At 39.9% G+C, this 25,034-nt stretch overlaps 1 protein-coding gene across 3 annotated transcripts; it reads left to right on the top strand.

Annotated features, from left to right (window-relative positions):
• The first annotated feature begins 83 nt into the window (after positions 1-83).
• Positions 84-24,095, top strand: LOC119170235 (palmitoyltransferase ZDHHC15B). Of its 3 annotated transcripts, XM_037421337.2 has the most exons (12): positions 84-336; positions 828-854; positions 981-1,075; positions 1,187-1,307; positions 2,781-2,850; positions 5,065-5,218; positions 6,297-6,426; positions 9,106-9,232; positions 11,769-11,849; positions 15,998-16,048; positions 18,614-18,726; positions 23,460-24,095. In XM_037421337.2, the coding sequence occupies exons 1-12, from the start codon at positions 201-203 to the stop codon at positions 23,525-23,527; spliced, it is 1,173 nt and encodes a 390-aa protein (XP_037277234.1). In that variant the 5' UTR covers positions 84-200; the 3' UTR covers positions 23,528-24,095. The 3 variants fall into 3 exon arrangements, with proteins under 3 accessions (XP_037277234.1, XP_037277235.1, XP_037277236.1); XM_037421338.2 differs by lacking the exon at positions 15,998-16,048 and having other exon boundaries at positions 85-336; XM_037421339.2 differs by lacking the exons at positions 11,769-11,849; positions 15,998-16,048 and having other exon boundaries at positions 85-336.
• Positions 24,096-25,034: the final 939 nt, after the last annotated feature.

The raw sequence follows: 25,034 nt of genomic DNA, 5'->3' as shown, positions 1-25,034 counted from the left end.
TCAGTAAACGAGAAAGATTACGTTGTCCCGTATTTTCTTTTCCTCAAGCCTCTCTCTGTCGTCGGCAGGGGGCTTTTAGGCGTGGACATCAACAGCAGAGAAAATGGCTGCTACTCTTTGACGTCAGTGCGTGTGGTACGCCCCGGCCAGGCACGCATTGGGCATCATAGAGCTGGGGGTTTCGTTTAGGATGGGTTAAAATGCCTCCCGGATTATTCAAAATGCAAGGAACGGTGTGTTCCGTCTGTGTTCGTGTTTTCAAATGGTGCCCAGTGTTGTTCATCACGACCATAGTAGCCTGGTCCTACTACGCGTATGTCATCCAACTGTGTTTGTGTAAGCCATTTTTTTTTCGATCCCTTCTCATCGTAGAGCGCTTGGAAGCGCCAGTGCTCTAGCCGTTACTTGGTCACTCGAGCTTGGATCTATTATAAGATCTTAAACTAGCGAGCTAATCACGCACAGATGTGCATCGAGCGTCTTGTCACTCTTTTTCGTTTACTGATAAGACGTCTGTTTGCTTTCGAGGTCATAGCTTTTTCATTGCGATCGAAGCGGAAATAAAAGATTTAGGCGTTTCCGCTGCACTTGCGATTTCTTGCATTTCCCAAGTTATGTGGCAAAGAAGTCTAGCACGCGTTGAATCATTTCACGCATGCTTGTAGCATCCGGTATGGGCGGTGTGTCTCCTGGAAACCGAAACAAAAAAAAAATAATAATAAACTTCGCCCGCCTTAGACGAAGAGCTAGCCTATTCTTTAATAAACGTTTATTATCTTTTATTGTGGTGCGTAGTTATATGCCCTGCTTGTTTTGCTTCATTTCAGTTACCATTGACAACGTGATCCAAAAGAGTAAGTAGTTCATGTACTTTTTTACCGCTACTGATTTTCACATTTCAATTGACCGTATAAATATGCCGCGTAGCTTAATAGCTATATAAATTGTCGTCTATTCAAGTCACTGTTTTTCATTTTCAGTATTTTACCTGATTGGCTTTCATGCCTGTTTCGCCATGTTCGCTTGGTCATACTGGCAGACCATATTCACAGAGCCAGGTACCATTCCAAAGCAAGTAAGTGCGCGTTCACTTTTGTAACCAGCTTTTCAGACATTACTCCGATCAAAATATGACTGTAACGCTCTTACAAGGTAACATTGAGAACGGTGTACTGTTTTTGTCCAGTTCTACCTGTCACCAGCAGATGCTGAGCACCTGGAAAAGGAACTCGGCGAAGATAATCAAAGGCAAATGCTGGAAAGGCTTGCCAAGAACCTTCCTGTCTCATGTCGAACCATGAATGGGAGTAAGTTCAATGTTATATTCTGAGAGTTTACGTACCTGAATCACGATAAGATTACAAGGCATGTCATAGTAATTGACTTTAGGGGGAAAAAAAGCTGACCTCCTGGGGTTCCTTAATGTGCAGCTCTATCAAACCACATTGGTGTCATCATATGATTAAGGCCACAGCGGCTGCATTTTGTGTGCTCAGCAGGGCAATGCATCATCTGATAAGCTAGCGCGGCATGTTGTGAATGGAGGTTTAGTTATCCAACCATGTAAGTGACAATTCAACCATGTCATGACCCTCTGCTTTAACTTCAAGTTCTCTCTTTCTGAGTAATTTAGGGATTACTTTGTTTACACTCGGTTGTAACGCAAAAGGAGAACACTTATTTGCATCCAGAAAGAAAAAATAAAATTCCAGCATTCCATTGTAACGAGAGGGTCGACTATAGGTAGTAGAAATGTGGGAGGAAACTAGCGAAATATTCGAGTAAATGTGGTAAAAGGGAGTTCGATAAATATGGGACCCAGAGACTGTCAGCCAGGCCTACAATAAAAAAATAGTAAAGGGTGACACTTGTTTACTTTTATTTTTTTTTCTACCACACCTGCTGTAGCAAATCATTGGGAGTAAAAACATTTCTGAACCAAGTTAACGAAGTTGGAGCCAGAGATGCACAAGAAACTTTTAATGCATATGGGCAGTATTTCCAGTGTTTCTGTTGTAAGCTTGACATCCTTTGCAAGTTCAGGGATTGTAAACATTACATCTGTGCTGACCAGTAATTTTTTTACAGCAGAAAAGAATGTACAAAAGTTCTTGAAGTTTGTTTAGATTTGAAAATTAAGATTTATCTTTCAGTGCATGGGTATCTTTCTGTTTTGTATGTGTGTATATGCTTCCGTGTAAAGATTAGCAACAGTGCAAAGTATGTACCGAGCTTGCTTTCTTTTTACTGTTGCAAATGATATTCATTTGGTAGCATTTTTACATATAGCAAAGCAATTTTATAGTAGCTAATGCAAAAAATGATTTAATGTGCCTTAATTCCACAGGATGTGCATTCAAGTATATTACAGCTACACTAACAACTAGCATGACTGTGGCCTTCTGTGGCAAGGCGACAGATATGGGAAAAAGTCAACTGTTTTCAAATGCCACTTTTAAAATGCATTCCTACACATGCCTTTGTACTTGCTCGCTTGTATACACTTGCACGCAGACAATTTATTCCACTTACTAACATTGCAGCCTGTTTAAGCTTGTGCCACAATGTGGGGAATACTGTTTTTTTCAAAATTAACGGCATAATAAAACAAAATTTGTCTGCCATGAAGTGATGGGTAACCATCATGGCTTTCTATTCTTCTTATTTATTTCTTATTTTTCATTTCATATACCATAGTAGCTCGTAAGACCTGTTTCAGGAGCTCCTTTTTTTGGGGGAAATTCTTATCCCGTGCTATTTTTTTTTCTCTTTAATTGTAGTGGTGAGATATTGTGAGAAGTGCCACCTCATCAAGCCCGACAGAGCGCACCACTGTTCAGTATGTGGGAGGTGAGTTTCTGGCTAGTGCAGCTACTTGAAGGGCTGTTGTATTGAAACAGCCCAGCTAGCACGTTGGGTTGTTGGTCATCTTAGTGGAATGTCATACTTAGCTATGTTGCTCTATACTTTCAAATGAATACTCTTTATAGTGTCTTCTCATATGAACTGCCATAGTGTTTATCAGTGCATGTGTTGCAGTTAGTCTTGGCCTTTATGTCTCTTTGCATAGTAACTTAATGTGCGATATTCGTGGCTTCAAATGCGGTGGTTTATGGCTAGGTAAGGCATGTAATTTATTTTCCAGCATCTTAAGTTCATGTCATATTAATGTAATTTTGACTTGGAGCACTTCATTAGATCCAACGTTATCTTTAGTGGCCAGATTCAGACATATGATGTGCTTATCTCAATAATTAGCTCATAGCACTTTTTCTACTTAAAAAATTCATGTTGCATTCCTATCTGTGAGAGCTGGGCATGTGGCATGCAGAACATGAAGTCTTTAATAAAAATTTTTTTGTTTGGGTGTGCATCATGAAAAGCACGTGTCAGGTGTTGCCACTTACAAACACAGCATCTGTTTATAGAAAACTGGAGTGCGTGAACTGATTATCTGGAAATTCCTTTTGTGGATGCTGTGAATCACTCACTATTCTCCAAAGAGGGTGTTTAGCAATATATCATTTTTATTCTTTTTTTTTCTATTGTTGAATTAGGATGGAGTAACACTTCATTTGGCAAAAAAACGATTTTGAGATTTTGCCATCATCTGAAAGACAGTTGCTTTACCTTTTAGAAGACATATCCCATTTGGGTATTCGTGGTGTAAAAAATAAGTTTTTTTTTTGTTCACTTTCTTCGACACATTGGCAGAAAAAGTATGTTACCTTGACATGGTCTCTTTCCTTGTTTCAAATACTTGCAAAAAGTCAATGCTATGAAGCTTTTGATCAGACGCTCCGAGTTGGCTTACAGCTCGTAATTTCGTCTTATGTGTGCCCCACGGCGGTGGTCTAATGGCTAAGGTACTCGGCTGCTGACCCGCAGGTCACGAGATCGAATCCCGGCTGCGGCGGCTGCATTACTGATGGAGACGGAAATGTTATAGGCCCGTGTGCTCGGATTTGGACGTACGTTAAAGTACACCAGGTGGTTGAAATTTCCGGAGCCCTCCACTACCGCGCCTCTCATAATCATATGGTGGTTTTGGGACGTCAAACCCTACATATCAATCAATTGGTCTTATGTGTATATAGCAATGCTGACACTTCAAAAGACTACAGCCCAGAGAATTTTCGAAAAGTAAAAGTATTTTCAGACTTCATTAGCATTTTTTTTTCTCAAAACTGCTTCTTTTGGGTGGAGGGGGGACCACAAGACATAAGCAAACAAAAGTTCTGACGAGTGTTAACTAGAAGCACTTACATAATTGAAACTAGAATCAGTAGTCTAGATGCATTTTTTTCTATAGTATAAAAAACTATTCATAAGTAGTAATTTTCATGCATTGACAAACGAAAAAACAACTACCAGTTTTTGTTGTATGTGCACCCATTTAGTTCCAGTTCTGCAGAACGTTAGATTCTGTTATTGTACAAAACTGCCATACTCTGCCAATAGCAGATATTTAAAAATGAAGAACTAGTAAATAAATTTTTAAAATAAATTTTGAGTAACAATACGAGCTTTATCTATCTTTAACATTCCTTGCAAATTTTACGGCTACAGCTTTTATTGCCAGCATTGTAAAACCAAATTATGAAACTCATTTAGAGCTTCTCCCACCTTAAGACATCTTATATTAATCTGAAAGCCCCTGTGAAGTCAATAAAGTCGCACCATGTATACTCTGTAAACAAATTAAACAAGCCACGCCTAAAATTAGCTTTATAAGCTACAATTTAGGATTGATTTGTGGCACTGATGTAGCTGCATCCTTGCGCTAATAAACAGATTTGTTCATTGGACAAACACGTGTGGCTTTATTTTACTGGTTTTTTGGAAAGTCAAGGTGTGACTTTTGTAAACATTGGCCAGGGAATAAACTGGGTAAATTGCACATGACAGGCTCACGAAGCCCGTCCTCGTGAAACTAGTATTTCACACATTCTTATATAAGTTGTTTTGTGCGTATCGATGCACCTGTGCTTTTCTCGAGTAGAAACAGAACTCTCGCGTGTGTGTCTAAGTCATTTGAGAAATTTCGTGCCTTCTCCTTGCCAGGTGTATACTGAAAATGGACCATCATTGTCCTTGGGTGAACAACTGTGTGTCTTTCACTAACTACAAGTACTTCATTCTCTTCTTGGCCTACTCCTTAATCTACTGCCTTTTCGTGGCTGCTACGACACTGCAGTTCTTCATAAAGTTCTGGACGGTGTGTATCTCGCAATTTTTGATTACTAAGAAGTATTTAACTTTGTGCACGGTATATGCGCTATTTTACTGCTTTAATTTAATTTAGTCAGTTAAGAAGTTTGGTATCCAGGTGCTTAATCTCTGCCATTTCATGCTGCTATCCCAAAATTAGACCATGGATGTCAAAATTTTATACTTTTTAATGCTCTCGCAGCAGTGTAAACAATGCTTTAAGTCTTTTCTTACAACATATAATTCGATCAGCTGCAAAAGTTATTCCCAAAAGCACTGTGCATTACATACAATAAAATGAAAAATTTTGTGAAAATGAAAAGTATCTTTAAGAATTGTGAGCTAATTATTACAAGAAATGGATTTAGCTTTTCTGTGAAATGGCTAAGGTCAAAATTGTTATTTAGTTCTTTCTGCATGTTTTTCTAACTGAGAGTGAACTTTACGTAATATTTTTAGTATTGAGTTGCTCACTTGAATTAAGTACATTTAATTAAAATTTTAATGGGAAGTAGATGTAAAATGGAGGGTACAGTAGAATTTCCTAGAACTGGTATCGTGAATAGAATAATGGAGAAAAGCCATTTGGGTTGTGACACCTGTCATGCCCCATTTTTTTTCTTCAAACCAGAAAGCTGCCTCTGCAAAGTCTCTTATGACAAAAACTGTTTGCTTTCTCGTTTTTTATTTTAAAATATTTAAAACACAAAATTTCATCAATTTGATTCCTTTAATTGTGTTGTCCCATGCTTCAAGTGTTGTGCATCAGGGGTTAATTTTACAGCAAATATACGATACATATGAACGTTGTGGGGTCTCGAATGGCCGCAGCGCAAACAACTTTACAGGGGATGTCAGCACCCCCACAATGTCTATCATTCAGCCGATGAACCGGTGCAAGCTTTTATTGCAAGGCACTGCTGTAAGCTCTGTATTCCAGACTTGGCTACTAAATGGTATTTCACGGTGTGCTAGTCAGTACACCAGCTAGAGATAGCGGTGTTACGTTGTTATTAATTTTATAACAATATATTATTGGCCAGTGCTTTTCTAAATGTCATCTGCACTTTCTGTATCTATTCCAGAATGACCTTGAAGGCTGGGGACGTTTCCACATCTTGTTTTTGTTTTTCGTTGCTTTCATGTTTGCTATCAGCTTGGTCTCGCTGTTTGGCTATCACTGCTTCCTCGTCATGGTGAACCGCTCTACACTTGGTGTGTTGGCCTTTCTTGCAATTGAAAAATTAGGGAACCAAATTTCCGCAGAAGTACTTCGTGCATTTGTAAATTTTGTAGTATTTTTTTGTACAATGGAGCATTTAGTGTAGTTTAATGTTGCCTTATTTGCCTGTCATTTTAGATTGTATGAAATAGCATACTAATTTGATGTGAAATAACTTCAGCATTCATTGTTAGCTTATGTGATGATTTTGTAATAATTTTGCCCTTTTGGAAACCAATACTGATGGCTTTTAAAGAGTTTGGGTCACTATAAAAGATTGTGATAAAAAATGTGCAAGCAGGAGGTGTACGCTAGAGCCACCGTTTTGACGATTGGACTTGTCGAAACGTCAGCTCCAGCATGCATCTCCAGTTTATGAATTTCTAATTACAAGCTTCCATCTTGCCCCTTCTGCCGCTTTTATGAACAATGGTCCAATTTGACGCTTCTGCATATCTATACGCATTGATATATGTATGCATTCCTGCCAACTCTTCTGATTTTTCTGCAAAATGTACGAATTTCGATTGCGTGTACGATTTTACGAATCTTGCCTGAAATTTACACAAAATATTTTATGACTGATAAAAAAAATAAAATTAGTAAAACAGCATTGCCTCCGCGATTGGCTAGGGCGTTGCCGTGGCTGTTCGCGGAGGCCACAAAAACAGCGTTGTGCTATATTCTGCCACCAAGAGAGAACTATATGTATTGGTATTATCATCACATACTTTCAAAGTCTCCCGCATTGTCCGGGAGGATTCTGGATTGCGACCGTTTCTTCCGTGTGTAGCGTTGGCATAAAAATCTTCTGAAAATCAAAATGTGTGTGCATTGACAAAAGTGCAGGCCAGTCCATTCCAGGCTTTTTGCAGGCCCGCCGCATTATAAACGAATTTGAGAGGCGTTCATCCAAACTTATAGCATAGTCTCAGTGACACGAAACCGCGACAGATCCAAATTCAGGAAATTCCCCAACCAAATTCATGTGTCCATTGGGCCAAAATTCGAATGTTCTGAACACTTTTCCTAATCGTGGCATGTGATATAAACTTTAGTACCGAAACCGTCGAACAAAGGCCAATGAAGAGCAGTATGCTCGAAGCTTCAGAAGTGCGTGTGATCGTCATTGCCACAACTGCTGTGGACGAAACCACGGTCGTTCAACACGGTCAAGTATGGCGATGACGTTACTGACAGAACTCCTAAAGTGTGTGCGTGGCCAACATTCGACCAATCAAAGCAACGCTGCTTTCCGCAAACTGTAAAGAAAACCGGGGCAGTTGCGACCATAGATAGCATAAAACGACTTAGCTTTGAAGGCACGTGGAGTGAAAACAAAACTACCATTTGCTGCAACCGCCGCGCACGAAACTGCGATCTCGGCGATATGCGATAGCAACCTACGAGCTCCAAGGGTAGATCGCTGATGCAGCTGTAGATTAAAGGCAGTAAAGACGTAAAGAAGGCTAGAAGCATTTTGGTGTTCCTGTCCAAAGAATCTAGTAGTGAGCAAAGCCACAGATTTGACCCGTGCTTTTGCAGCAGCCAGCTGCGCCATCCCATCCGCTCACGTGTGAAAACATACGCAAGTTGTTTTCATGGAAATCTATGTTTTTTTGCTAGTTGTTTTGATGACGCGAAATTTCGGGAGCGTTTGCGCTCCCCCTTTGAGACTCTCACCTTAGTGGGAAACCCTACCCTCGTGTGTTTGGCCACTCCAAGCCATTATGAGACCACAATGCCGATGTTTGCGCTTGTGTTTGGGACCCCCTACCCCTCTTGTTTTTCGCGCTGTTTTTTTCGTTTTTATTTTGGTGCCGAAAATGGGGGGAAATAACTCAGCACGTCAATTTGACTTATGGCGTTAAAACATGATTATGCTTGTCGCTGAAGTCAAATCCATCACAGCTACAAAAATAAAGAAAAAAGTTGGTAACCCCAGCCCCCCTCCAGGCTTGGGGTTTTTACGAATTTCTCAGTTGCCAGGTTGGCAGGTATGTGTATGTAACATATGCATTAGTTGAAGCAGTGTTTTGTTGGTGTCCTGTGCTATGGTATTTGTCCTTCACTTCTAGATCGCTACTGTTATTTCATCCACAACACTTTGTCAAAGCACAGACAAAAGGGAATGAAATAAGAAGGTACAAGATTATAGAGGAAACAAAAACGATTTTTGCCATGCAGTTAGAAACTGTTACTTTTCAAAGTTGTCATGCTAAACTTATGAAACAGTACAGTACGTGCAAATTTTTAGTCACCAGAATAAGCAAACACTACAATTTCGTGCCAAATTCACTCTGGATTTTCATTTTGTCATTGATGCTCAAGTTATACCTTTCTTAATTTTCTCAATAAATTTGCCATCAATGCCTTTAATGTCATTGTGCAGTGAGCTTCTGATGGAACAAATGTATGAAAACAAGGCTCAATTGTTTTGTTGTGTCATTTGCGCACATGTCAGTGGCGTGGCCCGCAAGCATACGACTGTGTGAAACAGAAATGTGCTTGTCATTTTAAATCAGTAGTCCAGTGATAAGCTAAACAAGGACTGCCATGCTCAGCCAGGCATTTTATGAATATGTACAAATTTGAAATGAAATTTTCATGAAATTGAAATGCAATCCGCTTGTCAATTTGTGGTTTGCATCATTGTGTTGTTTGAATTGCAGAGGCATTCCGGCCACCAATATTTCGCACAGGGCCAGACAAGCATGGCTTCAGTCTTGGCCACCAGGCTAATGTGGCCGAGGTATTTGGTGACAACCGTCGTCTCTGGCTCCTACCGGTTTTCACAAGGTGTTTTCCGACTCATTATTCGGCTGCCATCGTTTTTCAGAAAGCTAGTTGCACCCTTATGATTAGAGCAGACACGGAAGAAAAGGGCCACTCACCAGGCCCCATACCGAATTTTAGTTAGACAGTGGAAGTTGTTAGGTGTCCGATGAGGAACGTTTTGCCACAAAAATTTTTTGAATCTGTTCATTACGAGTGGAGAAATTAGGTTTTTTGAAGCTGCGCGAAACGAGGGTGAGAGGGGGCGATATCGAACCTCTTGCCGCTCCTCCGCATAGCCTTCGCAAGCCAAATCTCTTTCCCACACTCTCCGACATACGACCAAGAGGTGACATGCGCATGACGTGTCGAACAAGCCCAGCTACCGAGTACGCGAGCAGCGTTGCTTTGTTGACCAGCGTTATTTTGTGGTCTTCTGCCTGTTTCTGCGGGATTGTTTGGAAACGCTGGCTTAGATGCGGTTGAGTACATGAGCACAATGAGTGCGTGAACGCGTAGGAGCGTTCCACGGCGGTCGTCTGCTCAATGCGCTGACGACGGAGACACAAACGCATGCGCAACGCTGGCACATTAGCCCCGCATCTCGCAGCATTTCAATAAATGAAAGAAAAACGTGCACAATTTTTTATTGCATCTCATTATTTATTTCAAGTTTTATTCATGTCTTAAAGTAACAAATACATAAACTACGCATGTTGTGTTAAATAATTTTTGCCATGTCACATGGTATACTGTTGACAATGTCAGAGCAGACTCGTCTACGTAGAGGACCAACGTCACTGCATTGCCGTGTACGTAGGGCCAATCCTACGCCTACGTCATGCCCTCATTCTCTATGCATGCGCCAGCAGAGGGGAGGAAGAGCAGCTTTTATCTTGAAATTTGACCCATTTCCGCGGCGCGTAGCGTTGCAAAGTTTGGCAGACGTGATCATGAACGCCTCGTCTACGCGTTGCGCTTGTCAGCTCAAAATTGTCAAACCTGGTGAGTGGCCCTTTAAATTGCCCTATTTATAGTGAAATTATAAATTTCACTATAAATTTTTTATAGTGAAAATTATCTCTTGCATGCAATTGCAATTTTCTTGCATCAAATTTTCTGCCTGTTTCACTAACAAGCGACTGGATTGATCCTCCTGAGATTAGCGTATCAACTTGAACTTGTTAATACATATTCATAGTAAAAGACGTGCAAAACAAGGACAAGAAAGATACAGGACTAGATTAATTTGCACTGGAACATTCTTGTGCTTATGAAGTGACCAGAATTATGTATATATATCTGTGTGTTTTCGTGTGATGTAATTACTGTTATCACTTTGTGTCTTTTTTGTACTGCTGATGATGATACAGAGCCAATGGCCACTTCTTGTTGCAGCATGAAGTACTCTAGGGTTAGTGTAAACTACAGTGATCCATTGTAAACTTTATTTAATGTGATACCTCTTCTACTCCAAGTTGGCCATCCAGGATTGTATACCTTCGACATGAAGTTTGGGAAAACACTGAACTTTCTATTTTCACTGAAGTAGCGCACAACTACACTTTATGTAGCTTTACCATATCTTGAATTGTTCAAATATATAGTTCATCCATGTGGGATCAGAGTTGCTAACTTTCAGTGTTAAAAAAAAAAAAACTGATAAAAGCTTTATTCAGCTAGGAGGTTCTGGCAACAAACACAGTCCTGCAGGAACGACAGCATGTAATGTTTGTGATATCGAGTAAAATCAAGTGGGAATGTGATGTTAGGGCTGTGCTTAAGTGTCCATGCTTCAACCCTTGTGGCAGCACTTCGGGCTTCTGACTTGCTTGTTTTGTATACACCTGTCCTCTTCTCTATTCTGCTAAAGATCTCTATTTGTGATGCCGGTTAATAACCATTGTGTAGCGAGCACTATATTTGATAAGCATGTTGTTAGAACGTGCAACCAGTGCACGGGAACTTGTGCATCAACATTGCTCAATTTCAGCTGATGAGAGCTTCTGGGTGAGCGCAGTATTACAACAAGTCCTTTTTAAGCTCTGCAAAAATTTGTTTGAAAGTAATTAGTGTGCAGTAACTAGTGAATATAAAGAAGCTGCATTCTTGCATATGTGTATAGAATACAGAAGCACAGACTAAGTGTACAACTGAATAGAATGGTCTCTCAAATACTTATTCAACTCAGTTTTCACTGGTACAGAGTACTGTGTGTGTGCAAGGAAGTTTATTATTAGTCTGTTCGCTGTGCTTTTTTCAACTTATTTTCTGTGTTGGTGACATTCAATAGTGTTTAGTGTGGCCTTGCCACAAAGAGGCAGGTGTTGGTTGGACTTCATGAATAGGGACATTGTATGCCCTCTTCTTTGGCTGCAGTTGTGCGAGCCCCAAAAAGTGCGCCTGCATGAAACTAAGTACTCTGTCTGCCCATCTGCAGCTGCACATTGCTTTTGAAGAGCAGCGGGGGGTGGTCTGGGAGGGAGTAGTCTCTTATGACCAGGTCTCACCGCAAGGATACATTTGCCCCTTGTTGCAATCTCTTCTCTGTGCATGACAGCCTGGGTGATGGGGTGACTTATCCAACACGCACCCAACTGGCCAGTTCATACAACTCCATGGGGAGCACGGAGCAGGCAAGGTTAGCCACATGTTTCTCGTTGCCTGACGTAGTCTTGCCTTGTGTCCTGCCAACTCCCCCCTGAGCAGGGGGGTGGACATTTAGTAGTAATGCCTGGTAGATTTTGCTGAGGCACTAGGTTTGCAACGTGAGCATAGTGGCAAGCAACCAGGTTGTACTATCATTATTTTATTTACGTACTTTCTTCTTTTTCTCAAATTTTGCAACGAGCTAGTTCAAATCATTTAAGCTAAGGAAGAACAAACTGGGAACAGCTTTTGTAAGTGTTCATACTGGCTGCACTGGGTGAGGGTTGGAACATGTGGTTGAGGGCACATTTTCTATGTGGTATTTATTTTTCAGCTTGTACGAGTGACATTTGTGAAACTAGTTTCGCGTATTGCACGTAGTGCGACGATGCTAACGACAGAAAACTTGATGTGAAAATTAATCGTTGCTTTAAAGCATTGTCATGGACAAACTATTCAGCGGCGATTGCGATGGTGTTTTGCATTATGTGTATTTAGACCTCCACTGAGCCACATTGTACAGCGCTGTAATACGGATAGTGACGGTCTATAGTGTAAAAGCTCTGTATCAACTTTTGCATATCAAGAAAATAGTGATCGGGCAATTTGATGGTAGTCTATTCAGCCGAAAATGAACCCTGAATTTCTAATTACATTGTCAGGTGACTTGAATCTGCATATTTCCGCATGATTATACGTGATCTTCAGTCATTCATTGAGCTTACAGCCTAGGTACTTGCAGAAGGAGGCTAGGCTTATGTTCTTCCCCTGTTGCAATGTAATGGAAAGTTAGCACAGATGTCAGCGTACGAAGCTCTTGAGGTTGAGTGGGCAGGTTATCATTTTCCAGTTTGCTCTTCCCAGCTTAATTTTTATCGAGAAACTTCGATCTTGACTTGGAGAAACGCTCAAGCTGAGCCATCATTCGTAAAAATATTTCGCCACAATCTCTCAAAAGCAGTTCGTCTATAACTAAGCCTTGCTTGCTTCATGCTTGATGTTGCGCCATGTTTAGTGCAGCCTTTTTTGTTTTGCTTGCCTTTTGATGGGAGAATTGTGTGCAGAGATGCTGAGCTGTAGTTGCCTTGCAAGTCATCTTAACCATTCCAATTTCGTAGCAATATCACGCAAGTGTTCACTGTCAAGCAAAATCAGCACCTCATCACAGGTCAAGGTTTGAAAAGTTGCTCGGAGTGTCAATATTTTACAAGGCACTGGCGACCATACGCATCAGCTTAAGTGTTTAGCTCAAATGGATGTAATCTCCATGTATGTGTTCGCTTGTTACCTTTTTAGTGGCCAACCAGACTGTTGATCCAGCTTATCTCTTTGTCTTTCATCACTTTGTATTTTGCCTTTTATCTGGAAAATAATGAGTGGGAAAAACTGTATGCAGTCTTCCTAGTAAGACAGTGTTGTTGCAGGCATATTCAAACAACAATCAATAAAGGCCTGTTTGTCTCAAGATTACAGTCTGTCTGACCTACATTGCTCGCACTATCCTTTGCTTTGGGCACACATGCGAGCACTTTTTATTTTATTTGCTGTTTTGCTCAGAAATAAGTGTGCTGATTTACTTGATGGTCGACACGTGTGATATTCAGAGATTGGAAGTGTTTACTCTATTCTGCCTTTAATGCCTGTATCAATGTCAGTATTTCTTGAGTGACTTTTTGCTCATGAGCATAAGCTGTTGTGGCTATGCAAGCATTTGTCGGGAGATTTATTTTAGTTAAGCAAGTTTTTCTTTGCAAAGCACGCTCTTCTCTCTGTATGGTCTGCATTTTGTCTAATTTAGCTTTGCAGTGTTGCAGGAGCTTACAAGTTAGAAACAATATCTATAATTCTTAAAGCAGACATTCTTCTTTGGAAAACAACATTGGGTTACACATGAGCTGGCTCCATCATTTACAAAAATGTAGGCATGGTTGTTCTGCGATATGTGTTCATTTACTGGTATGCTTTGTAGTTTAGCAGTAAATTCTTCAATGTACTTATAAGATCTTCAAACATGGTTCTTCTTGTGAACTTTTAGATTACTATTTGTTCAGCAGTATTACATTTCTCAAAAACATCCTAGATGGGAGCCACATGCAGCAAGGCATAAAGTATATTTACGTCTTCAAGAAACTATTTAAGGGGGCAGACTGCTCTTTGGGACCAAAAAAGTGACAAAAAAATCATTTTTTAAAATTGACATATTTGGTATCTGCAAGTATTTTGCTATCTCTCTGCAATTTTTTACACACCAGGAAGTGGTAATATTTTTGTAATGTTATTCTGACTGTCCAGATTCTTGGTGCTGTTACCATGCAGAACCTGCAAAAAAAATAGGGAACCAACTTCGAGGCCTTTTATAATTTGCCGGCACCTGTGTTAGAAGCTCTGCTACGAATATATGAGCACTTTTATGCGGATTTCAAAACATGCACACCATGAATGTTGCTTTTCGAGGAAGCTGTGTGTTTTCAGTTTTTTCCGTTTTTCTCAAAGAAAGTAAATTTACAACTGTTCAATTTTGAGGCCTCAATATGTCTGCAGCTAGGGCAGGTACAACAATAATTCTTTTGGCAATGAAAACCTGTATGTGTGTAGGGTGCAAGTATGGGAGCAGAATTGAGAGAACAAACCTTTTTAATTAATTACACGTCAAAATTTTAACACAATTCCAACTGGTTTTGAAAATGGATAGTTCATTTTGCTGTAAACTAATAAAAAAGGCTTAAAAACAAAAATATCCCTCATTATTTCAATCTATAGTCATTAGTATAGGTTAGGATATTTTAAACATCACTTTTAATTAAGCACTGTTTTTTCTATGGCGACCTTAAACAATAGGGGGTGAACTTAAGTTAACTCAGGAATAAGATGAGTTACAGAAAAACTAATTAAACATTTGAAATCAGCAGAAAAAACTCCATAATTCTGTGCTGTTTGATCAAGATCACTGAAGAAATAAACAAAAAACGTCTAAGAGCAGTCTGCTCCCTTAAAAACTTTGGCGATGGCTGCACAACACCAGTCATGAAATTCGTACTTAATTACATTTTTGAAATGATTCGTGATGGTTTACCAGTTGTCTTTGGAAAGGGGTTATTATAAGTTACGCTCAGGCCAGTGATGGACATACCTCCTAAAAGAAACTATTCTCAGCTCTGCCATCAAAAGGTCCCATTTCTGAAATAAATATACTTTCTTAGTGCGCAGGGAATGTTTCAGAAAGAAGACAGATAGGAGAGAGTGCACTAAGAAGGTATATTTCTTTCAAAATTGAAATACCAACCAGCCGAAGTAGTCAATATTTTGTGAAAGGTTTGCGAAAGTGTTGATGTTTCTTAGCACACTCCTGGTCAGCAGTGCAGTAAAGGATATGCTTTTTTTTTTAGCTTTTTTGTTACAAAAAGCCTCTTGCAACAGCTGTGCAAAATGGCCATAGATGGCGGAATAGTGGAGGTTAATCATTTACTTGTGAGCCTCGCATGAAACTTAGTCATTGTAGGTACATGGGGATAAATAATTTCTTGTTTTGGGGTTAACTTTTTTTTTTTTTGCATAATGCAGGACAGTACAGAAAGATCAAATAGAAAACAAATGGGACACCCAACACCTTTGAGTGTTGCATTTGTCTTCCTTTTTTTTTCTTTTTTTTGCTCAGCTTACCATTCATTTATTCGCTCTGTTTGCCATTCACCATGAATGTGGCCAGCTGCAGTGGTAGGCTCCATGTATGCATCGCTTATACACAAAAGACATTAGTCAGTCAGTACATCACCTGCCGAAGTGGTCTGGTGGTTATGGCACTAGACTGCTGGTCCGCAGATCGCGGGTTCCAATGCCAGCCGCAACGGCCGCATCTTCAATGAAGGTGAAAATGCCAGAGGCCCGTGTACTCAGATTTAGGTGCACGATAAAGAACCCCAGGTGTTCGAAATTTCCTTCTCCACTATGGTGTTCCTCATAATCACATCTTGGTTTTTGGACGTCAAACTCCATATATTGTATTATTACGAGTCCATACATGAGCTAGACAATACATAAACATTAGTTATGTGCTTTATTGGGTGCTTTCTAGACGGACTGTGCATGGCTTTGATGAGTGCTTATCTTGCCTGCATGCTACCTGCTTTCCTCTTCTGTCAGGCGAAAAACTCGGTCTACAAGGGAAAGCAAGACGCTGCTTTTGGATGAATGGTTGGTGGCTGCAGTGCTGCTTCATGGGGAGCATGCATGCTCGTGTTGTGTGTAGTTCGTTTGCGAAAATTTTATTCTGTGCACTCGAGCACGTGTGTCTGCCTGCCTGATGTGATGTTATGTCGTCGAGAGTTGATTCAGGGGGCCCCTGAAGCATCTCGAAAGTTGATGTTACCCATGCGTAGTCGCTGGGCCATGTAGTATTTATTCTGTGGGACGCATTTCGCCATACATTAAAGATCGTGTCACAAGACATAGCAGTGCTCAGAACCCTTGTGAATTTGTCGTGGAAGGAAAATACTTTAAGACTGAGTGTAACAGCAGCTGTCCAGCTCTTAGAAGGGCACTGCCGAAATGTCTGTACTTTGTTGCCTGGCATTTCATAATGCACATTTTCTTAAGCTTCAGGGGCCCTTACAAGGTTTGATGTAGGGAGGAAGCGGCACTTACATTCATGTGCAAGAGAAACAAGCTAGTTGTTAGGGCTACGTAACATCATAACTAGTAGGTGATCAGGGGTAATATGTGTAGTAATGTATTTGAACATTGTTAGCGTTCGAATGCAACTTCACTCATCTGTTGGGCTTGCCTCAGCAGCTGTGAGATGCTGCTTTAGTGTAGCTGAAAAACACTTTTATTGTGAATTAATGAACATTAAAATTAACTATGGTCATTGCAACCATGCCCCATACATTGAATTAGAGAAAGTTTAGGTTATTTTTTGTTCCAGTAAAATACGTCTTTCATTTGCGCTGATGTTGTCATTATAATAAGTAGCTTGAGCAGTCATCAGTGCCACATTTCTGCAGGACTGTGTTGAAGGCCATTACATCATACAGACTGTTAACATTAAGCCAAGGGTGACTGCCATTTTTATAACCTGTCAATCGAAACAGCAACAACTATTGAGCAGTATGATTGATAGTGAGGCAAGCATTTCAGCATTCCTGTAGCTCTACAGTGCTTATGTGGTCTAGGAGTAACTGAAATGCATTAAATTTTTCTAGTTGTTGGCAGATTGCTTGCTATTACTTGCAACTTTATTGACGATTTCACTTGACCACTTCAACTTATGGCTACGCAATGTCATGTATATTAGAGAGCAGATGAATGTTCCCCTAATGAAGATTTCACCTGTGGAATGCTTCATCCATTCTCTATGGTCACTGCCATAGTATCATGAAACAAAACAATGGTAGTTATTGCATCTTGCTCATATTTCATGTGCTCCTGCATATGAGATAGTGACGATCCAGTTAAGCAGTTTAAATTGGCATCACTTTCTCTATTAACTATGTTACATACTGAACTTACTTTAACCCTTTGAGTGTCGAATTTTTCCCAGAAAAGCTTTCACAGATGGTCTAATTACATTATCCTTTTCTTTTTTAAGTGTATTAAACGGGTGAAGTCAAGGAAAAAAATTACTAAAAAATCAGGAATAATAAATTGGTGTCAATATCCCTCAGAAGTGTATAATGTTCACTAATATTTCAGAGTGTGGTAGTGCATGAAACATGGGTCTGCACACAGTGCCTTATTGCTGTCTGCATAGACACACACACGGCATCTTCTCTGTGTGCGGTAGGTTGAACTCGGTTATAGAAGAGAACGAGGATACCTCGTGAGTGTTGGTGACATACAAGCTAAGAGCAGTGCAAATAAAGACGGAAATCAACTTCCACCACCTCTGCAAGGAAGTGCCAATAAAGATAAAAATCAAATTTCGCGCATCTCCGATGTGATCATGCAGCGAAACTGAAACCATGAAAGGACATTGCCCATCGGCATCACCGCCGACCACAAAATGCATTGACGCTAGAAACTAGTTCTGGTTATCTCCCCGAGAAGGTAGCACAATCATTTCTGATGTTCTTCGCTAGTCTAAGGAGGTGGCAGCACCTTTCTCTAAGCATGCAATGTCGCTATGTTGCGAATTTTCTAGTGGAAGTTCAAAAGTGTACCCGTCAAGCAAAGATACTGTGAGGCAGAAAACCGCCATTGTACATGTGTGACAAAACCACTCAATAGTTTACCGGAGTTAATCATGTTGCATTTCGCAGAAACTTTATTTTTTTACTTTGCCGAATACTGAAAAAAAAAAAAAAAGACTTTGATATACTCGAACTATTGAGATGGCACTCTTGGCATTGGCAATGTATGTAACAGGCGATGCGACAATCAGTACATGAATACTAGCGGTTCTGTACGACATTTATAGACCCTTTGTAACCCGATAAATATCGCAAAAATGTGGCTTTTGTAACTTGACGAAGAGATTCATGAGGCATCAAGGTCTTGACCTATTGTTAAAAGATTTTAAATTTGAAAACAGCTAGTAGGGATAAAAAGAGAATGGTGTACTGGGTGCAAACTTTCATTTTGTTCTCTTTTCCTTATTCTCTCAAGCATTTGTTGGGCACATGCACTGACTGCGATATAGGAATGTAGAAAATATGTCGAGTTCTCATGCTCGAGATTGAAAAGTGCTCCCTACTTGTGTTCTGAGAACCTGACGGTGGTACCAAGGCTTAATGTTTTTTTTTTTTGTCTCGTACTTCGAAGCTTGGGCGACGGCGTCACTTTCCCACAAAAAATTGTGGATGAGGACACAGATGGGCTTTTGAACCAAAGGCAGAGATGGGCTGAAACTGACGAAGAAACAGGCCATTCCGATGGTCAGTATTCTGGTGCTTCTGGTTGCTTTACTCACTTGCTTGTGCACAGGAGCTTAAGTGGTGATAATGTTCTAATTATTACTAAAGTTACTTGTATGTTTTAGGCTTGCTTAATCATCTGAGCATTGTAAGATTGGGCATTGTGTTAATTTGAGGCATTGTGTTCATGTTCAGCGATGTAGCCGTAAATAAAAAAGAAGTTTTGAGGTAAAGGTGAATTCTTTTAGAAAAGTGCTAATGGCTAGTTAATTAAAAGCAGTTTTGCAAAACTTGCGCAGGAACCATAAGCAAAGTGAAAGCTTTGTCATGCACTGTGATTTCTCTTATGGTTTGTGTGGCAGTTTGTTGTCATTGATGCTTTGATAGGCATTATATGCAGGTATAGTTCACGTTTTATCACTAGGACATGGTGTCAGTTGCTTTTAGTTTGGCACAATAATTCAACGGCAAAAGCCTCAAATCCTCTTGAACAATATAAACCGATCATACAGTCCTGTAGAGGTTGAATAATAAAACTTGAATGTTGAGACATAGCAACTCAGAAAATACAGTGATATAGATTAGTGTGGCTGCTTGTTACTGAAGCTACTACACTACAAGCATGCAGTAGAGTCAATTATGCTTCATTTGCTACCAAATTGGCAACAGTATCTAGACAGCTTAAGGTATTGTACACTGCTCACTACACTGAGGGAAAGCTAGGGAACAGGGGCAAGTTGATGAAAACTGAACACACATCTTACACCATGCAAAAACTAGGTAATATTTGTAAGTTGATGAAAATTTATAAACAAAAAAATGTGATGTGATGCACTATTGCATTAATAGTTTCAGCTGTCTGGCAGTATGTGTGTCTCTTGTCTATTTGCTTGCTGTAAATGCACAGCTGCATTGTTTAACTGCTAATAGTAATTTGCCCATGACACTGCCATTCCCATGAGGGCTGTGAATGGCGAGGAATCAGATTCATTTATGTACACCAAAGGTTACAACCCACAGTAATTGCTGCGAAGAGCACTAAGGATTCATTTCTTCTTGTTTAGTGTTGCTTATACCTGCCATTGTCTTGTATTCATTGCCGCATTTTTTTTTTTTTCTCAATCGTTTTACTGATGTGAGCAAGTTAGCAACAATAAGGTGCACTGAAGGTAAATCTTCGTTCTCCTTTTATTTCATCTAGCTTCTACCTGTTGTCTGCAAGATATGCATTAATTTGATGGCTTTGCTTATTTCATGAACTTATTGACCTATTAGTATTGCAAGCTGTCTTGAGATAACCTTGATACAGCAGTTTAGATTACTTGCCCCGTGTGTTGTATTTTTTTTCTCGTTAAATTGGCGGTTTTCGCACTTGTTGGGCTATGTGTAGCAAGGCACTAATTGTAGAGGCATTTCAGTGTTCCTTATAAAACCTAAGAAGTTTCTCTGAAGGCACCTAGCAGCTAAGAAGCGTATTTTTTTAAGACTATGGTGATAATCATCCTTTGCTAAACCATGGTGCAGAAGATGTCTTTTTTTACCCCGCACATGCTTTCTAAAACTGCACAGTATTCGAATGGCACAAATTCTCAATAAACAATTGTATCAGGCCAGTTCTCAGTCGGCGTGTGCTGTTAAACTTGTTTCAGTTGTAGCACTGGTTTGCAGATGTTTTTCACGGAGGTGGAAATTTTGATCAATTGCGTGCACTACATTGAGCAGTGGTGGTGGCTCTGACTGGCACTGTCCCTGTCTTTTGTAGCCTCTGGGAATAGCATGAATGCAGAGGTCACAGCACTGCTTGAATGAGCTGCTCCCAACTCTGTGTGTGTACCTTTGTGTGCGGTAACGCTGCGCCTCGTGATGTACGTCTCCCACGCTCTTTTCATTCTTACTATCTTTCTCTCTCTCTCTATTTTGTGTTGCATGCGCAGTAACTCGCTCCTCGTGTTTACCACTTCATAACTGCTTTGCACCACTGACCTCCAAGGCTTCTCTTTTTGTGCACGTGTGCTTGTAGCTAACATAGAACTTATCTGAGTAAGTTGGAATTCCAACTTTTTGGTACACTTAGTGCACTACAAAAAAAGAAAAGTGCAGGAACTAGATAGCATAAGTACTCATGCAGTCTTTTAACTTGGAAACAGACACACATGTAGAAGGCTGACTTTGTGGCATGGAGAAAACTAACGACAACACAAGTAATGCATGCCAATGAAAATGTATATGATGATTTCTTTTTAAGGTAGCTCTGTAACACTTGAAGTCAAATGACGTAAATAAACATGTGAGGTGAGCCTAAGATTATTTATATGCAGCGTGGAGCCTGTGGTTACACTCAAAGAACTGTTTTTTAACTTTCTAGAAGTCCCCATTACTTTTTAATATATATTTTAGTACTCTTATAACTTCTTGAATGCAGCGACCATTTGACACATTTTTAGCGCTCTCAGCAAAAATAAAAAATGAAGAAATCTTGTAAATGACAGGGATATAGGCTCATCAGGCCGTGTACAATGTCATTGTGCCAATAGCATAGCCTCTTAGGATAAAGAAGTATTCTAGGGTGTTACAGAGGCACAAAAGCTCTGTGCTTTGATGAATGGAACGTAGCAGTCACCAGCATTTTGAACGTCAGCACGATGAAACAGTCACAATGGCAGATGGAACAACAAAATGGTACTGTATAATCTGAACACTGAGAGGCTATTGATGGCAGATAATTTTATTCATAAATGCATATTTGAGGATCTTTTTTATTTTTTTTTAAATGTTAGCGAGGATGTGCACTTTAACACCACACACATGCAACAGTTTGCATTGAAAGATGTACGATAACCCCCATTACTTGCCCCTTCCCTTGACTGTGATAGATGTGGCACTTCATATTTTATAGGTTCACTGTACCTAGGCTCACACTTGTGTCTTGTATGTACATCGCAAAATCTTTAAAATGTTGAAAACTACAGTATGTTTCATGATGTTTGTCTAAGAAAAGCCAATAAATGTTGTGGCATATAACCTTCAAGCTGCAAAGGAATTGTAGAGGAGTCAGCTAGTAAGAATTACATATGTGGTTTTATTTATACGACTGATAATACAGCAGGCAAAAATGTTAAAGTAGTTTGTATTGATATCTTGCTTATGACACCGATAAACGATGTTGCTAGGCATATTCTATGATGAGGAATCATTCATTTAGAGAGAACAGTGTGCCCTGTAAAACGGCCAGATCCAGCAAGTGTCTTAAACATATTTTTTTTTCTTGAGGTTGCTCCAGTGATGTGTCCATTGCCAATGTCTTTCCTTCTTCTGAGGTGTTCAAAACAATTAAACCTGCTTGAGTGTACATGTTTCTACGTACTCGATGCAGACATCAACACTTCACATGTGTTTCACAATATCTTCACCTTAGATATTATAAATCTTCTTGCATACAGTCTACCAATTAATGGATTTGGCTGTTATTGGCACTGTCAGTGGTACACAGCAACAGAGGAGCGCACTTGAATCATGTATTGAGTACAGCTTTGTGTTGAGTACTTATTTGTGTTTGCCTGGTTATAATACTGTTGTAAGATTATGTGTCTTGAGAAGCTTATGCTTGTAAGATTGTGTTTTCATTAATTCCTACAAAGTGTCTGATGAGATCTAGGCCAATTCACTTTTGCATACTCTAAAAAAGTCTTGATAAATTGAATGCCCTTCCAAGTCATAGCGGATATAAACGCATTTCAAGCATTTAATTAGACACTACTATGTGGGTAACCCGCTGTGACACTGTCAGAGTAGCGGAAGTAGCTTTCATGATATGTCACACACTTTGGTAAAAATTAAAAAATAACCTCTGATCAACTTTACCCAAACCAAACCTACCCTATATACACTAACTAGGATATGTTTAGAATCTGTTCCCTCTTTTTGGCTCTTGTAGTATGCTTACTAGCAGTAATCAGCATAAGGGAGGCGCTTGCAAAAAAAGGCAAGAAACAAGATGGTTTAATGTTGCACGCTCTGCTAACATGCATGGTCAGACTGGACTAACAGGTTATTAGGATGATGTTTCTTAACTTTCTCTGACGCTGTTTGGATAAAGTTCCGTGCCGGTTCTTGTGCATTTATCAATATAATTCGAAACATATTGGCAGGCATGGCACATATGTAAGTAGTGGTGGATCCTGTTAAAGAAAGTACAAAAGGCCATTTTGAGCTTCCTCCAGCTACAAACAACTTTTATTTTTTTGCATTAGCTGTGTTGTGGCAATGCTGCGAATATAGTGTTGCACTGCTATGCTCTAGTTATCTAGTTTGATTCCAGCTCCGGCATCCATCTTTTGACGGGAGCAAAATGCAAGAGTAATGAAGTGCTTATTAAATTTTAGTGCCCTTAAAGACACCACAAGAAGTCTAGATTAACCTGGAGCTCCCCCGCAACTATGTGCCTCAAGAGATTTTGGCTTAAAAAAGCCATACTACAGTGAAGTGCAAAGACTGCACATATATTGCTCTTATTACTTTAGAAGTGCCAACGCTCGTGCTTGCTTGAAGGAAGTGGCATGTGGTTTCAAGCACTTAGGTCGCAGAGTCCCAGTACCTGCATGCACTTCTGTTGACACACTCATACACACATCTTGCCTGTGTTTTTTATTCAGTTTTTTTTTTCTTTTTAGCTCAGCACCTATGCTTTCATGTGTACACAGTCATATTACCACTTTGCAGTTTAGTTCCTAATCTTGCGTTTATTTCGCTTTCAGAGGGAATGTCAGCGCCAGTGTCAAGAGTTGAAAAGATGCACATTGCAGATGGCGATCACCCGGTCTAAGCCACCTGGCATTTTTTTAAAATCGAGCAAAGGCCCTGGGCGGCACACGACTCAACCTTGCTGCAGGAACAATGCAAGACTGATTTCGCTGCTGCCTCCTGACCCCTTGCGTTCCAGCCTCCATAGATTGTCTTGTAGCATCGAAGAGGCTCACTGCCACCATTTTTGGCGTCACTTGCATGCCAACCCTCTGAGGGGAACGGAGGCTGCATTCTTTGGCCGCAATAGAAGAGCTGGGACTCTGCTTAATTAATTATCAATTCTTAATGAATTTAATGAAATACGAATTCTTCTCATCCCATAAAAAAACATAGCGTCCTCTGCAAATAACAGTCACTGCTAGTCTCTCTGTGTTGAGAGGCCAGCAGCTAAGATCGACATGCTTCTTTTAAATGCATAATGTTGATAGTATGTGCGTTGTGTATTGAATTGTATTGTTGCAGGTATGTAAGCCAAGGTGATGGAGGCCACACTATTGCATTGTGTGCTTGTGTAACTTTTGGCATTTCATTGTGATTTTCTTAATTTATTGCCTTATAATAAAAAAAACAATTCTTTTCAGACCTCATTTTGTTTTACTGAATGAATAATTTTTTATTGTGTCACTATATGTCTTTTCCTTTTGAAGCATTTTCTGCATAGTTCAAAATGAAATTTGGTCCTTTTTTTTTTGCTAGTACTAGAGCTACAAAAGTAGATCAGTGACATTTAGAGGTCTTGTGCACAGGCTAACTAGATGCAGGTGTTTGACAGCATTGTATTTGGATACTAGCTATTCTGGCAAAAAATATTTGTTTGGTGATGTAAAGGGTGTGAACAGTTCTTAGTTACAGCGCAGGTCATGTCATTTTAATTCACTTGTAATCTTGGGTGCACCTGAAATGCAGAAGCCATCAAATGTAAAATACAAACTACAGTGACAGCTCATGGTCCTGCTTATCATTTTCTGGTGGTCATTGTGGAATAAGTCTATATTAAAAAAGCACTCTCAAGATGAGCGATTCTGTGAGGGTTCAGGATCTTGCCAAGTCTTCACCTTTCACACTTTATTACGCCTTTCTCCGTCGTGTATAAGTTGCCACTCACCCGTAGATAGCACCAAAAGAGTGACAGGATGAGCCAATTTCAGTAAACCTTGTAGAAAAACTTAAGTTGACCGAACTCAATTTTATTTGAGAAGCTGGTTTTTCTTTGGCATACCTTTGGTGTGGTCACATCTCGTTCGCCATCTTGCCTTTGAAAGGGCTGTTTATTATAGGTGAGATGTGATAAGCAGGGGATATTGTAATAGTATTTATAACATTAGCTTGATTTATTGTTTCTGACATCAGTATGCAAAGCACTGCATACAAATGTAAATACTGTAAAAACTAATCCAGTGAGTACGACTGACGGGTGCTGATCTTTTCCCTTACCTTGAAAAGCTGTTTCACAGGTTCTATTGCTTGAGACTTTGTTCATGTACGGTGTCACATGTGGCAGGAACATAGTCAGTTCTGTTGTGTTT

The sequence above is a fragment of the Rhipicephalus microplus genome, chromosome 2 (genome assembly GCF_043290135.1).
Source record: "Rhipicephalus microplus isolate Deutch F79 chromosome 2, USDA_Rmic, whole genome shotgun sequence".
NCBI lineage: Eukaryota > Metazoa > Arthropoda > Arachnida > Ixodida > Ixodidae > Rhipicephalus > Rhipicephalus microplus.
The sequence above is the reverse complement of the archived record's forward strand: the minus strand, read 5'-3'. Positions and strand labels throughout refer to the sequence as shown.